Source organism: Chroicocephalus ridibundus, chromosome 16 (assembly GCF_963924245.1).
Source record: "Chroicocephalus ridibundus chromosome 16, bChrRid1.1, whole genome shotgun sequence".
Lineage (NCBI taxonomy): Eukaryota > Metazoa > Chordata > Aves > Charadriiformes > Laridae > Chroicocephalus > Chroicocephalus ridibundus.
The window spans coordinates 9,850,122-9,865,191 of NC_086299.1; the positions used below are offsets into that span (position 1 = coordinate 9,850,122).

Below are 15,070 nucleotides of genomic sequence, written 5' to 3' on the forward strand. Positions count from 1 at the left end.
CCTTAACGAGGCTTTAAAAAGCACGTCAAGCCACCCCCCCCGAAATAACAGGCCCTGCTTCGCCTTGGCAGGGAGGAGGACGAGGAAGGGGGCTTTGCTCTTCCTCCCCGGCAGGAGCTGGGGGTCGAAGGTGAGGGGCGAAGCAGTGGATGAACGGGAAATCCTCGTCTGCTTTCCGATTGGAGCGCAGCTTTCACCGGTCGGCATCGCCTGCCGACACCATGGAGCTTTTTGGGAGCTTCGTCCGCCCCCGGGGTGAGACTTTGGGGTTCCCAGGTGAGTTTTTGGGGGGGGTTCACCCCATTTTTAGGGCTGGGATGCCTCCTCTTCCCTTGTGCCGGCACATGCCTGTCCCGGAGGGTTTGGGCGAGTCAGAGTGGTGGGAGAAGTGTTTAGGGGGGGGGGCCCCCCCACCGAACCGTGGCTGTAACACCCCTCCTCTCTCCGGCAGCTCGGCCCGGCAACACCGGCACAGTGAAGACCTTGGGCAACACCTATCAGTTCACGGTGGATGTCTGTGACTTCGCCCCCGAGGACATCATCGTCACCACTTCCAACAACCAGATCGAGGTGCATGCCGAGAAGGTGGGTGCTCCCTCCCTTCCCTGCTTACCCCCAAAATCCTCAACCAGGGAACCCCCCAACTTCCACCCGACTTCCTAACGGCCCCAGCCATAACCCCAGTGAGGTTTAGTTCACCATTTCCTCATCTTTTCACCCCTTATTTCGCAGGAGCGAAGCTCATGAGACTGAACAAACTCATGGTCTATAATCACCCCTCTCCCAGCAGGTGGGAACTGAAAAAAAAGCACCTTTGTCCCCCCGCCAATGCCACCCACATCCCACCTGTCCCCTCAGGGAGATAAATATTAACACCACACACAAGGCGTGACTGCCAGCCTCACCCAAGGGCAGGGAACAACAAGCCCTCATCCCGCCTGCACCCTAAAATCGCCCTTTTCCACCCGTTTTTTTCCCAGCTGGCTGCAGACGGCACCGTCATGAATACCTTCACCCACAAATGCCAGCTGCCTGAAGATGTGGACCCCACATCGGTATCGTCCTCGCTGGGGGACGATGGCACGTTGACCATCCGGGCTCAGCGACAGCCCGCCAAGCACGCCGACCACGTCCAGCAAACCTTCCGGACTGAGATCAAGATCTGACGGGTCAGGGGAGTCCCTTTTCCCCCCTTCCTCATTAATTATTTGGGTGATTTGGGAAGGAGGTGGGACGTGGGGTAGGGGACGGGAATGCTCCCCCTCAGGGTCAGACCCATGCTGGGGGCTGGCGTGGAGAGACACATCCCGTCACCCACCAGAGAAATTCCAGAGGGGAGTCCCAGCTCCGGAGGGTTGATGGGGAAGATCCGGCATGCCAAGAGCCCCACCGGGAGTAAGGAGCGAGGTTCCCTTCCCCAGAGCTTGTCTCTGTATATACAGCTTGTGATAAATTATTGAGAATGCCTGACTGCTGCCTCCTCCGTTTTTTAATGTTTTCTTGATGCTTTTCCCCCAGAAGGGCTGTGGGTTCAGCCCCGAGGGGTGTCTCAGTAAAGGGTACTGTGAGTGATTCCTCCTTCCCGACAAAAACACAGGCAAGGAGCCGCCCTGGCTCCCCTCCGGTGCCCACAGACCCGTTTATTTCCAGCCCGGGGTGACTCATTTCTTCCCCGCCGCTCTATTTCTGAGCCATTCCCTCAGCTGTTCGGCTGCTGGCCCACCTGGAAGGTCACCAAATCCTCCTCCTCCCCTCGCCCACCAGCACCCATCACCCTTGGGGAAGCCCCGGGCAGTGGCATGAGCCAGGATGATGGTCCCAGTTTAGCTGCCAAACCCAGGGGCTTCTTTCTGGGAGCCAAACACTCCCCAAAATCCCCCCCACGAGGGCCCGTCTCCATCTCCCTGTGTGTACAAACAACAGCGAGGCACCCAGTCGGGGCAAGAGGCTGTTTATAGCTACCACACGCCGCCCGGCTCGTGTTGCTGCTCAAGCTCTGAGGTCAGCTTGTCCCTGCTTGTCCCCTGATGATTTGTGACTTGCATTAACACACCTGCAGCATCGGGGCGCACACAAACACACTCGGCTCTTCCACCGTCTCCTCAGGTGGTTTGCCTATCAGCATCGCCAGTGACTTGGGGGACTCCCTACCGCAGGATGCTGCGAGGAAAAATGTATAAAAGTTATTTAAAAAGCTCTTAATGGCTACAAAACCCCCCAGCACAGGTTAGGAAATTGGAGCCATGGGGGTGAGGAGCAGGGGTGATGCCCTGTCGTTGATCCTCTGTGATGGGCCGTGTCTGCCCTGCCCCGAAATGCCACCCCTGGGTGCCCAGGGCACCCCAGCGCTCAGGCAGCCACCCGCCGCGGTGACAGATTGCCATCTAGTGGTGGCCCTCATCCGTGAAGCCCAGCAAAAGGAGGAAGAACAAACACACCCCCCCCGCTTTTTCTCCCCAAAGCTGGCTGGTTCTGCACAGGGGAGATTTGCGAGCCAGGGAGTGGGGCCAAGGGATGGCTCAGAGCCCCATCACCGAACCGACCCTGCAGCAGCTTGGCCCCGCTATGGGCCCATTTTAAGCAGGCACGCTGGGAAATCCAGCCTTAGGCGGAAACAGGTTGATAGGAATAGGAATATTATGCTTTTGGGGCTGCCTGTACCTGCCCAAACTCACTGGTACCTTGCAATACACGCCAGTAAATGGCTGCCTTCAAAGCCACGCAGGGCTCCTCATGCCACCTTGGCTCTGCACACCCGCCTGAAGGGGTTTGCCCAGGCATCGCATAACTTTGGGCTTACGCTGACCTCCCGGGGCCGCCACGCTGGGCCTGCTCCCTGTGGAGACGCCAAGACACCATCATGGCGGCTCCCCAACACCTCGGCCTAGGGGCGTGGGCAACCCTGGGGGGAGAACGGAAGCCCTCAGGGGCACACAGCGCGGCGGAACGGGGCCGTTTGCCCCTCACGGTGCCGCAGGGCCAGCCCGGGGCGGGGCGGGGCGGGGCGGACCGGCCCCTGCCAACTCCCCTCCCCTCCGCCCGCCCTCCCGCCACTGTCATGGCGGCGCTCCTGAGGCGAAGGCGGTGCCACGCGACCCCGCCCCGCCCCTCACCCGGCCGCGCGTGCGCGGCGGCGGCGGCGCCGGTGGGCGGGGGAAGGGCGACGCCGCTTCCGCCCGGCGCCAAGATGGCGGCGCCCTTTGTCTGGAGGGTGTCACGGCCGGCGCCGCGGGCGGCGATGTGAGGCCTCCGCCGGGCCCGGCATGGCAGGTAGCGGCGAGGGGGACCGGAGAGGGCCGCGGGCACCCCGGGGAGCGGGCTGGAGGGCCTGGGACGGGGCCCCGCGGGATACGGGGGCTGGGAGGGGAAGGGGGCTGCGGCCCAGCTCGCTGCTCGGGGGGTCCCCCCCAAAAAGGAGCCGGTTTTGGGGCCACCCCGGTGTGCCACCCCCGGTGTTTTTTTTGAGGGGAGGCTGCATGGGGGTCCCCCCATCCCCTTAGCACCCCGGGGGGGCTGTGGCAGCTCTTCCCCCCCGGATTTGCCCCCTCACCCCGTTTGACACCCCCCCAGGCCGCTGCCAGGCCCAGGGCGGCTGTGGTGAGGGGGATGGAGGGATTAGTGGTGCTTGCTGGGGTCCTTCCAGACATGTGTCCCCCCAGCGAGCCGTGGGGTGATTCAGGGTGAGGTCGGGAGCGAAGCCGCGTCCCCCCGCGTGTGGGGCAGCCGCCATCCCCTCAGGTCACGCTAAGGCCTCTGTGGGGGACGCAGCCCTAACACCCGACAGCGCGCCAGACGAGTCCCCTGGCGCCGCGCGAGCCGTCTACCTGCGCATCAAGGACGTCGCCAGCGGAAGAATGGAGAAAACTTCAAAGCATCGTGCAGCAACTCAAGGGAAAAAGGGGTTTTCTCATCTTCTGGCGTCTTTTTCTTTTTTGGCACGATGACAGCCCGTACTGGCTGTACGTGCCCTCTGCAACGCCGCTTTCTGGGCACGGTCGTGGACAAGCTGTATTTCCTTGATTGTGTTTCTGCATTAGAAGCTTAGGCTGAAATTTCAGAGGTTGGGCAGTGTCACAAAGACAGGATCTTTGCAACAAGACAAAGGTTTCATAGTTCATCATCCGGGTGCTGGAAACGGGCGGTTTTCGCGGCAGAGCTCGAGGTCTGGCGATGCCTCGGCCACCCCGCTGGCTCCGTGCCTGCTGCAGCCCAGGGCTCCGGTTACCTGCGGGCAGCCTTGCCTGCGCAGCCACCTCGGGAGCCGCACAAGTGTATCCATGGGCCCAAAAACTAAATAACTGAGGGGTCTGCGGAGCGTCTGTTTGCTGGGTGGCGGGGGCAGAGTGTCTCTGCTTATCTCTCTCCTCATGTCTTTCTCCTTTTAGTTCCTTTTCACCACGTTTTTTTCCTGCCTCTCGTCACATGTGATTATTTTTTCCCCCTCCTTGCAGCTGAATACGAGCTCGCCTTTGGGTTTCGCTGCTGACCACAAATTCCAGAGCCCTTCCCTATTTCATAATTTGTATTATTAGCACATCTGTACCTTGAATGCTCCGGTCAGATCAGCTCTTAACTTTATTTTTTTAACTGAAAATGTTGCAGACTCAGTTACTGGAAATGAGGACAGGCTCCTCTTCGCAGAGACTGAAAGGATTAGGGCTGCTGACACACGAGAAGGGAGATGACGGTAGGCAGAAAGTAAACCCTCTCTTCCTTTTTATCTTCTCAGCATAAGAATGAATGGCTGAATGGTGGCAGCATTGAAAGGCAACATTTAAATCACTATTTTTTTCCAATTTATGTAAACTTTGGGGTTTTTTTAATAGGTAGATGCTCAGATGGCAGGTATGGGGAGAGGTTAATGTCATTAATAAGGCCAAGAGAGCTTAACAGAGCTCATGTGGGAAGCTCCCTGGGACCACATTTATCTCTGCGAGTGCGTGCGGCGGGTGTGGGTGTTCTCATAACAAAGCTTTTCTGTGATTAATCGGGTAATGAGAGACTCGACAGCCGTGAGAGGTCAGGAGGGGGAACGGTGCTCGCATGCCTCCGACAAGGTGAAATCAGGGTGTGGTGGGTCCTGGGTCGGTGGCGTTGGACCTTGGAGCCTTCGACGCTCAAGATTTGGGTTTTAAAACGGAGCTTTGCGTCCTGTTTCTCCCAGGATGGCCGCGTAGAGACTGACTTTAGCACTGGGAAGGGGGAAAACTCTGGAGGAGAGCCGCAACCGTCTCGCCTGCAGCCTCGGTCCTCCGGATATCTCCGATCCTTGCAGCGCAGGGGTGAGACTGGGCACCCATCCTGGCTTATCTTTGTTTTTCAGATGAGGAGCTCTGACACATGTCCTCAGCCAGTGCCACTACCTTAAACAGGCGACAGTGATGGGTTTGCACTAATTAATGGGGGATAATTAATTTAGCGGTCGGGGGGGACCAGCAGTGCCTGATTTGGATTTGCCCTCCCAGATCCATCCCTATTTGCAGTCGAGGAAAGAGACAGATGTTGGCACTGGAGCCGCAAACTGGCCCTGCCAAAGCGGTGGCAAGGAACCAGGGTGGCGTTTTGGGTGCACCATGGGTTTTTTGGTCCAGATATTTGGGATTTTTACAGCTTTAAGTCAGGGATTTTAGTGTGCAAAGGTGATCTCAGCTGTTGGGGGGAGGTTGGGCACTGGGTTTGGGTGTGAGAGTGATGCGCAGCTCGTCCCAACCTCTGCCCCGCTGCGCTCACGTGCTCCAACCAAGCTGTAAAGTGACGTTATGGAGGAAACCGCAGAAAAGATGAAGTTTTTCAGGAGGAGTTGGATTTCTTGGGATTTTGCTTCCTTCGCAAAGCTCGGGTGCGAAGCTGAGGCGAGTCCAATCAGGGAGTGATAAAAATCATCATTCAGATGCAAAGTGCCTCCTACAAATTACCAAAAATAGCCTTTTAGTGCATCAAACAGTCGTGATTTCTCAGGTCGTGCTGCACAGGGCTTTCCAAGCACGGAAGGCAGCATTGCTTGTCCTGCTAGGAAAATCCTCCCCTTTTTTTCCGGAGTTTCCTTTGCAAGGGTCACACGTATGTGGGGGCTGAGACAGATTTTGATACAAATACTGATTTTTATGGCTCTCGAGGGATGTATTTTGGGACAGGCTGTGGGTGTTTGGTTAAAAAGTACCCCATGTTTTGAAGAGCTGGGGAAAGTCGTGGCGGTGAGTTAATTGCGAAGACAAATAGCTGCTTTTGGGAGTGAAATGTTCTCTCTCGGTACATGATCTGGTGCTGTTGGAGGTGTCGGGAACGGTTTCGGAAGCCAGATCGATCCTTGGGCAGAAGATCTTTCAGCGGGCGCGTTGCTAGCACCCGCAGCAGACAGGAGGAGGCTCCCTCTGCCCGCCGTGCGTGCCTGCTGCGCGCTTTTGCGTGCTCGAATGGATCCAGGGGAAGGGACGTACTCACGGCTGCCTGGTTTTGTGCATCCAAACCCGTTGCCTTTCCCCGACCTGAGACTCCCCATCCTCTTTTTAAGAGCTGGTGAAGTGGAAAAGTGACTGCTATGGGCTGGAAACCTGCGGAGAGACGTCAAGCGCCGACTTAGCATCAAAACCAAGACTTTCCCTGGGCATAACTTTGCCTCTGCCGGCAGGCAGAGCTTTAGGGGCTTCCCGGCCTGGCAGGTTGACCCAAATAACCATGGATTGTCCCCGTTTGCTTTCTCCTCGTCCCTTGCTCATGGATGAAAAGATCCCTTCAGCCCGTGGAGGAATAATTTTCGGAAAACTAAGCCAAGTGCAAACCCTTCATTCTCTACCCTGCGCTCTGCGGGTGCAGCCCGGGAGAAAACCCGACACGTGGCAGCAGATCAAGCTTGCCGACAGGGACTTTGTTGAAAAATTGGCTTTCGCGGCGTTTCCAGGATTTTGCCAGCCTTCCTCAGCCAAAGTCATGCTTTGAGCAGGGAGAACTCCCTCTGGACACACAATAAAAAAATTAAAATCCCTCGGCATCATGATGCGAGCGCCTCAAATGAGCAGGAGCTTGAAGATTTTGATGAACGCTTTCCGCGCTGCGCCCGCGGTGGGAGCAGTGGCACCGCCTGCTCCCCAAAGGGACACATTGGCAGAGGCAGGAGGGTTCCTTACTCGCGGGTTGGGCCGGATGAAGAGCAATAGATGTGTTTTAAATGCTGCTAGGATGGCAAAAAAAAATATATGGACTGTTCAATCAGTTCTCTCTGCAGCCCTGTGTCAGCGTTGTGTGTGTTACAGGAGGAGTTTTGGGGTTGTATTTGGTGGGGGAGGCTGACAGCTGTAGTGAGGAGCTGAAATTAGTCCTTTTTGGGCCACGTTTTTTAACTAACAGGGTGTTTGGGTTGTGGTTAATCCATGACTTTGTGATCTGTCCTGTTTCGTGGCCCTTTCTGATGTGGCGTTGGGGTTTCGGCACCCGTCTCACCCTCCCTCCCGGGTTTTGGTTTTTTTCTCCCCGCAGCCATGGATTTCCCCCAGCACAGCAAGCAAGTCCTGGAACAGCTGAACCAGCAGCGGCAGCTGGGTTTGCTCTGCGACTGCACCTTCGTGGTGGACGGCATCGACTTCAAGGCCCACAAAGCCGTGCTGGCGGCGTGCAGCGAGTATTTCAGGATGCTTTTCGTCGACCAGAAGGACGTGGTGCACCTCGACATCAGCAATGCGGCAGGTAGGCAGAGGGTTGTCTGATATCCCTCCCAGCTGCTTAAACGGAGCAGTTTGGTGCCCAGGGTTTGAGGGAGGCTCTTCAGCCTGTTATTTCACGCACGTCGGGCTTGTCAGAATTGCGTGGCTGAGGGGCGAGAGCTTATTTCTGCTTGCGTTGCCTCCCTTGCAGGCCTGGGCCAGGTTTTGGAGTTCATGTACACGGCTAAGCTGACCCTAAACCCCGACAACGTGGAAGATGTGCTGGCTGTGGCGGGTTTCCTCCAGATGCAGGAGATTGTCAGCGCTTGCAACGCTCTCAAGTCCCTCGCCGTGCCGGCAGAAAGCCCCGCCGAGAGCCAGCGGCCTCCTGCCGAGATCGGTATGTAGCCTCCTCGCTTTCCCTCATCCAGGGAGGCTGGAAATTGCCCCACAGAGCGGCCACCACACAAATCCACGCCCTGGCTACATCTCCTGGTGCGCGAGGGCGTCTGGATGGGGTTTGATCCCCTTGTGTGGCACCAGCAGTTGAAGAACCGATGCGTCCTTGAATCTTTATGGGATTTGGGAATCCTTCTAGCAGCCATCAGGCAGCAAAAGCTGGAGCGCTTTGCCTTATCCCTCGCAGGGGCTGACAAGGCGACTCTCGAGGACAAGAGGTCGACTGCAGAAGCGCTGGGTGATCTCGACAAAATAAAACCAGCCCCTCCTGACCCGGAGGGGAAGGAAGAGACACCCGTGGCCGCAGCAGCACAGCCCGAGGCACAGGCGGAGCAGCTGGGTGGCCAAGCAGGTGAGCCACCGGCGGATGACACCCAAAATCCCACCGTCACCCCCCCCAACACACCCTGTCCTGCTGCTGGGCTCTGCTGCACGGAGCCTGATGTCTCCTCCAGCGTGCCCGAGACACTCTGTTGTTTGTAGGAGCAGACACTGCTGTCCATGAGGGCCCCGCCGCCGAAATTCGCGGCCACCCGCAGCCAGCGGAGAGCGTGGTCGGCAGCAGCAGCCCCGCGGCGAAGGACAACATCTCTCCGGGCGCTGAAATGGGAGGTGGGTTCATGAGCGAGGGCGGTGGCGGGGGCTTCGTTTCTGCCCCTGCCCTTCGGCTACGCAAGGACTGAACCCTTCTTTTCCGTGCAATTAATTTTGTTAGTGTGAGGTTTTGCGAGTTGCGGAGCCCACGGGAGCAGTTTTCCGTGGGAAGCGCCGCTCTGTCTGCACAAGCTTTTGGATTTTAGGGCTAATAACCTGCAAATCCAAACTGAGTCCAGGCAGAGGTCTCAGCACCTGTGTTGTGCGATGGAATACCAGGATTTCCCCGAGTGCAGTAGGGCAGCTCTGATCCCTATTGCCTTAAACCTGGGCTTAGAGTTAGGAAATACGGGTGAGTTTTGCGTCTCTGATGCTGCGCCCAATCTCTAGAGTCGCTGTTTTCTAACTGCCTGCAGAAATGGAGCTGGAAGGGAAGGAGGAAGAGGGGGAGATGACGGCAGAGGATGAAGAGGAGGCTAAAATCCCTGAGGAAGAGCAGCCCCGGTTAGAAAACGGAGAAAACGCTGAAGATAACGAATCGGGAAGCACCGACTCCGGGCAGGAGAACTCGGGTGAAACCCGTCTGTTGCGTTCGGGTACTTACAGCGACAGGACCGAGTCGAAAGCTTACGGCTCCGTCACGCACAAGTGCGAGGTGAGGCCGTCCGCGGCCCCGAGCGAGGTCTCCAGGCCCCTGGGGACACCGGGTGTCACCGGCTGTGCCTGCGTCTCTCTCTCTTTCCATCCCTAGGACTGCGGGAAGGAGTTCACCCACACCGGGAACTTCAAGCGGCACATCCGTATTCACACAGGCGAGAAACCCTTCTCCTGCAGGGAGTGTAACAAAGCCTTCTCTGACCCGGCTGCGTGCAAAGCCCATGAGAAGACGCACAGGTACGGCAACGCCGGGGACCCGGAGGTGCCACCGGGGCGAGCTGGGTGGAGAAAGGCTTGTGACGATGCCGGCGGCTGGTGAGGGCGTAAAGGTTTGAGCAAGAGGCCGGTACGGCAGCCAGCGCCGCTCTGCCTCTCGCACCGAGACTCCCAGCAGCTTGTTTGGACGGTGCCGGGTGCGGAAAGATGCCGGCAGCGCTAAAAAAAACGTGGCTTTTTGCTGCAAAAGAGCAAATCCTCGTGAAATCCATCAGCGTGGTGGGGTAGTTTGGGAGGAGGTTTATCTTTCTGCCCCTGTCCTTCCCTTTTGCGTTGATTCAAGACATCCTGTGGGATCCGGACGGGTCTAGATGGGGTGGTGGAGCTCGGATCGGGGCGGTGAGAGCTCGGCACACTGGTTTTTCCTCCCCCCGGCGTGACAGCCCCGTCTCCTCCACAGCCCGCTGAAGCCCTACGGCTGCGAGGAGTGCGGGAAGAGCTACCGCCTCATCAGCCTGCTGAACCTCCACAAGAAACGGCACACGGGGGAGGCCAAATACCGCTGCGACGACTGCGGCAAGCTCTTCACCACCTCCGGCAACCTCAAACGGCACCAGCTGGTCCACAGCGGGGAGAAACCGTACCAGTGCGACTACTGCGGGCGCTCCTTCTCCGATCCCACCTCTAAAATGCGGCACCTGGAGACCCACGACACCGACAAGGAGCACAAGTGTCCCCACTGCGACAAGAAATTCAACCAGGTGAGTTGGGGGGGGGGAAAAACCCGGACCCACGGCGGTTCGGGTCCTTCCGGAGGGAGACGGGGGGGATGATGTGTGCGGGGGGGGGGCGCTCTCGGCATCCCTCTGTCTGTCCCCAGGTGGGGAACTTGAAGGCTCACTTGAAGATTCACATCGCGGACGGGCCCCTGAAGTGTCGGGAGTGCGGCAAACAGTTCACCACTTCAGGTAGCCCGGGGTTGGTAGGTGGTGAGGGCTGAGCGACGGGGGTTTGGCTGGCTTCGGGGGGCGGGGGGACACGGGGACGGCTCAGTGGGGGATATCGGAGCAGGAGGATGGGTTTCATCCTGGGCAACGGCGGGTTTTAAACCTTCCGCTGTGGTGCCGCGGTTGTGACGCATCCATTTCTCCCCCTCCCTGGGGCTGGGATGGTGTCTCCCATGGGATCACGGCCCGGAAGAGCCTTTGATCCAGGTTTTGGGGATGGAGACATCTCCCCCCATCTCCCCAAACCCCCGCAGAGCCGGAGGGGTCCGGATGAGCCCCACGGCGTCTCCTCATCCCCTCAAGAATTGGATTCTTGTTCCGGCTGTGCCCGCTGCCACGTTATTGCCTGATCCTTGGCTCCAGGGATCAGCGCAGCGTGGTCCCTGCTCCGTAAATAACAACGGGCTTTCCCGAGGGAGCTACCGCGGGCGCCGGGAAGGAGGGTGCCAGCGTCCCTTGTGTCGTTCCGCCCCCCCCACGTCTGACCCTCGTCATCTCTCAGGCAACCTGAAACGCCACCTCCGAATCCACAGCGGGGAGAAACCCTACGTCTGCGTCCACTGCCAGCGTCAATTCGCCGACCCGGGAGCGCTGCAGCGACACGTCCGCATCCACACCGGTAGGGAAACGGCTCTGCCACCCCCCGCCCCCCCCCCACACACACCTTTTCCCCAAAGGGATTGTGGGGGGGGGGGGGGGACGGGACCCTCCTGCTTCCCCGTTTCCAAGTTGTTGATCCCTTCGGCTGTCTCCCCGCCCCCAGGAGAGAAGCCGTGCCAGTGCTTGATCTGCGGGAAAGCCTTCACCCAAGCGAGCTCCCTCATCGCCCACGTGCGCCAGCACACGGGGGAGAAACCCTACGTCTGCGAACGCTGCGGCAAAAGGTGTGGGTCCGACCCCCCCCCCCCCCCTAAATTTTAGGGGGCACCTCCACCCACCCTCCACGGCCGGGGGCCGGAACGGCCCCCGGCCTGTGGAGGGTGGGTGGAGGTGCCAGAACGTCATCTCGTTGGGGACAGGCGATGGCGGTGGACAACTCTTGTCCCCCTCTTCCCGCCCAGGTTCGTGCAGTCGAGCCAACTGGCCAACCACATCCGCCACCACGATAACATCCGCCCCCACAAATGCACCGTCTGCAACAAAGCCTTCGTCAACGTGGGCGACCTCTCCAAACACATCATTATCCACACCGGTGGGTACCGGGACAGCGCGTCCCCCCCCCAACTCTTCGCCCACCCCCAAAATTTCTCATCTCCCTCCCTCCCCTGCCCCGACTTCCAGGGGAGAAGCCGTTCCTCTGCGACAAATGCGGCCGCGGCTTCAACCGGGTGGACAACCTGCGTTCCCACGTCAAGACGGTGCACCAAGGCAAGGCGGGCATCAAAATCCTCGAGCCGGAGGAAGGCGACGAGGTCAACATCGTCACCGTGGCTTCCGATGACATGGTGACGCTGGCCACCGAGGCCCTGGCTGCCACCGCTGTCACCCAGCTCACGGGTGAGCTGGGGGGGGGGGCCCCGGCAGCCCTCCTAAAAAAAAAAAAAAAAAAAAGGGAGGTTTATCCGTGGGGGGCGGCCTGGGGGTCCCCGAGGTGTCCCCAAAGGGAGGTTTATCCGTGGGGGGCGGCCTGGGGGTCCCCGAGGTGTCCCCAAAGGGAGGTTTATCCGTGGGGGGCGGCCTGGGGGTCCCCGAGGTGTCCCCAAAGGGAGGTTTATGCGTGGGGGGCGGCCTGGGGGTCCCATAACTGTCCCCAAAGGGAGGTTTATGCGTGGGGGGCGGCGCGGGGGTCCCGGGAGCCGTCCCGAAAGGGAGGTTTATGCGTGGGGGGCGGCGCGGGGGTCCCGGGAGCCGTCCCGAAAGGGAGGTTTATGCGTGGGGGGCGGCGCGGGGGTCCCGGGAGCCGTCCCGAAAGGGAGGTTTATGCGTGGGGGGCGGCGCGGGGGTCCCGGGAGCCGTCCCAAAAGGGAGGTTTATGCGTGGGGGGCGGCGCGGGGGTCCCGGGAGCCGTCCCAAAAGGGAGGTTTATCCAGGGGGGGCGGCGCGGGGGTCCCCGAGGTGTCCCCAAAGGGAGGTTCATCCGTGGGGGGCGGCGCGGGGGTCCCCGAGGTGTCCCGAAAGGGAGGTTTATGCGTGGGGGGCGGCCTGGGGGTCCCATAACTGTCCCCAAAGGGAGGTTTATGCGTGGGGGGCGGCCTGGGGGTCCCATAACTGTCCCCAAAGGGAGGTTTATCTGGGGGGGCGCGGCCTGGGGGTCCCGGGAGCTGTCCCGAAAGGGAGGTTTATCCACGGGGGGCGGCGCGGGGGTCCCGGGAGCCGTCCCCAAAGGGAGGTTTATCCACGGGGGGCGGCGCGGGGGTCCCGGGAGCCGTCCCCAAAGGGAGGTTTATCCACGGGGGGCGGCGCGGGGGTCCCGGGAGCCGTCCCGAAAGGGAGGTTTATGCGTGGGGGGTGGCGCGGGGGTCCCCGAGGTGTCCCGAAAGGGAGGTTTATCCATGGGGGGCGGCCTGGGGGTCCCCGAGGTGTCCCAAAGGAGCTCAGAGGTTTATCCACGGGGGGCAGCACCCTCTGCCATGACCTGGGAGCTGTCACAGCGTGACTGGAGCCCCTTCCTAAACACCGTTGACGGGCAAAATCCAGCGTCCTGCTCCAGCCGGGATCTTCCCCCCTGTCTCCTTGCCACACACCCCCCACCCCTCACCATCGGCTCTCCCTCCTCTTCCCCCCCCCTCCCCGCAGTGGTCCCCGTCGCGGCCGCGGTGACGGCGGACGAGACCGAAGCACTTAAAGCCGAGATCACCAAAGCGGTGAAGCAAGTGCAAGAAGCAGGTGAGAAGGGGCCGGGGAAAGGCGGGGGGGGGGGATCCGCGATTTCCTGCCCCACCGCCGCCCCCCCACCCCGTCATCCCTCCCCCCATCCCCCTGCCACTTTTTCCTTGCAGATCCCAACACCCAGATCCTCTACGCCTGCGATTCCTGCGGGGAAAAATTCCTGGATGCCACCAGCCTGGCGCAGCACGTCCGCATCCACACGGCCCAGGCCCTCGTCATGTTCCAGGCCGACACGGACTTTTACCAGCAATACGGAACCGCCGCCGCTTGGCAAACGGAGCAGGTCATTCCCGCCGGAGAACTGCTCTTCCGAACCCGCGACGGGCCCCCCGAGACCCCCGCCGCCCCCCTGGCCCCCACCCCCACAGCCGGGGAGGGTCAACACCCCCCCGAGTGACTCCCCCTCGCCTTTATTTAAAAGACAGCTGCTTGGAAACGGTGTAAAAAGTGTATTTCTGGAAGCAGAGAGATGGAATAAATTGCAATATTTTCTAACGGCTGCTGCTCCGGGGGGCTGTGGGGGGGGTGATGCTGATGGCACTTTGGGGGCCCCCCCCCCCCACCATCCCCAGATCATGCGGTGGGGGGAGGAGGGGGTCCCCAGCCGCTGAGCCCCTGGGGGGGGCGGTTACTGAAATACTCGTTTAATCGCTAATGAGGGCACAAGTGATTGAAAAGGGGGATAATGGAGATGATAAAGGTTAAAAAAAAAGGTGGTGGTTTAGGATTTGTCACTGGGGGTTTTGGGTTGAAGAGAGGGGAGACATTTCCCGCCCCCCCCCCCCCCCCCCCACACCCCAGCTCCCCCTGGACCGAGGGTGAGTGGGGCTGGAGGCGGAGGAGAGCCCAGTTTGGGTTTAAAAAAGGACAAAAACGTTCTGCTGGGCCCCTAGGATCGAGGCCGGGGGGGGGGGGATGGCATGTACGCAGCCTGGTTCTGCCCCCGCCCCCCCCACCCGGGGATCTGGGGGCTCAGCTGTCACCACTGTGGGGTGTCCCCACTGCTGTCAAGGGCGGGGGGGGGGGGGGGTCTGGGGGCTCCCGGGGTCAGGGGTTGGGTGTCTGTCCCTGTGGCCCCCCCAACCCGGGTGCTGGGGGCTGAGGGGGCTGCACGTCCCCCAACATGGAGGGGGGAACATGTGATGGGGGGGGGGGGCTCCAGGCTCAGGGACCCTGGGGGGGGGCTCTATGGGGGGGAAAGGGCCCGATCCAGGCTCTTCTCAGGGTGCCCTGGGGCAGGACAAGGGGCACACACCCCCCCCCCCCCCACACCCCCCACCCATCCCTGTGGGGGGGAGGCCTGGGGGCACTGAAGTCAGGACAAGGCCTGAACACCACCCACACCCCCCCCACCTCCCCCCGTCACCCACACACCCCCCCCCACCCCAGTGCCCCCAGGGTGGGGGACGGACACGGACAGGGCACAGACGCGCAGGGATGGGTGCGTGGACAGACGGACACAGTGGCCGATCCGGTGGGACCCGTGGGCACTTGTACGTCCCGCGGGACACTGTCCTCCTCCACCCCTGGCAAAAACGTTCTTAAAAAAAAAAAAAAAAAAAAAAAAAGGACTTTCTGCCCCAAAGGCCCCACTCTGAAAGCCAGCAATTTCACACACACCCCCCCCCCCGGCATCCGTGTGTCCGTCTGTCCATGTGCTGGTTTTTGGAG

General features: G+C 60.4%; 2 protein-coding genes across 4 annotated transcripts; both read left to right on the forward strand.

Moving 5' to 3' along the window:
• The first annotated feature begins 28 nt into the window (after window positions 1–28).
• On the forward strand, window positions 29–1,470 carry HSPB7 (heat shock protein family B (small) member 7). 2 transcript variants are annotated; one of them, XM_063354054.1, is made up of 3 exons: window positions 29–255; window positions 452–585; window positions 981–1,470. In XM_063354054.1, exons 1-3 carry the CDS (start codon window positions 150–152, stop codon window positions 1,164–1,166), a joined length of 426 nt encoding a protein of 141 aa, XP_063210124.1. In that variant the 5' UTR covers window positions 29–149; the 3' UTR covers window positions 1,167–1,470. The 2 variants fall into 2 exon arrangements, with proteins under 2 accessions (XP_063210124.1, XP_063210123.1); XM_063354053.1 differs by having other exon boundaries at window positions 30–276.
• Window positions 1,471–3,147: 1,677 nt separating this feature from the next.
• ZBTB17 (zinc finger and BTB domain containing 17) lies at window positions 3,148–13,882 on the forward strand. Of its 2 annotated transcripts, XM_063353981.1 has the most exons (17): window positions 3,148–3,270; window positions 4,603–4,687; window positions 5,165–5,282; window positions 7,474–7,680; window positions 7,849–8,037; window positions 8,284–8,448; window positions 8,580–8,708; window positions 9,107–9,345; window positions 9,442–9,584; window positions 10,024–10,324; window positions 10,444–10,531; window positions 11,073–11,189; window positions 11,334–11,454; window positions 11,632–11,762; window positions 11,852–12,067; window positions 13,307–13,396; window positions 13,510–13,882. In XM_063353981.1, the coding sequence occupies exons 2-17, from the start codon at window positions 4,682–4,684 to the stop codon at window positions 13,794–13,796; spliced, it is 2,547 nt and encodes an 848-aa protein (XP_063210051.1). In that variant the 5' UTR covers window positions 3,148–3,270; window positions 4,603–4,681; the 3' UTR covers window positions 13,797–13,882. The 2 variants fall into 2 exon arrangements, with proteins under 2 accessions (XP_063210051.1, XP_063210052.1); XM_063353982.1 differs by lacking the exons at window positions 4,603–4,687; window positions 5,165–5,282 and having other exon boundaries at window positions 3,155–3,270; window positions 13,510–13,881.
• The last annotated feature ends 1,188 nt before the right edge of the window (window positions 13,883–15,070 follow it).

What these genes read in the sequence shown, in the direction of transcription:
- ZBTB17 (XM_063353981.1), top strand. An exon ending in GCGACAAGAAATTCAACCAG is followed by an intron (nt 10,325 to 10,443) that starts GTGAGTTGGGGG and finishes GTCTGTCCCCAG; the next exon opens with GTGGGGAACTTGAAGGCTCA. An exon ending in CAAACAGTTCACCACTTCAG is followed by an intron (nt 10,532 to 11,072) that starts GTAGCCCGGGGT and finishes GTCATCTCTCAG; the next exon opens with GCAACCTGAAACGCCACCTC.
- HSPB7 (XM_063354053.1), top strand. Translation starts at nt 150, where the DNA reads ATGAACGGGAAATCCTCGTCTGCTTTCCGATTGGAGCGCAGCTTTCAC. An exon ending in TGAGACTTTGGGGTTCCCAG is followed by an intron (nt 277 to 451) that starts GTGAGTTTTTGG and finishes TCTCTCCGGCAG; the next exon opens with CTCGGCCCGGCAACACCGGC. An exon ending in TCGAGGTGCATGCCGAGAAG is followed by an intron (nt 586 to 980) that starts GTGGGTGCTCCC and finishes TTTTTTTCCCAG; the next exon opens with CTGGCTGCAGACGGCACCGT.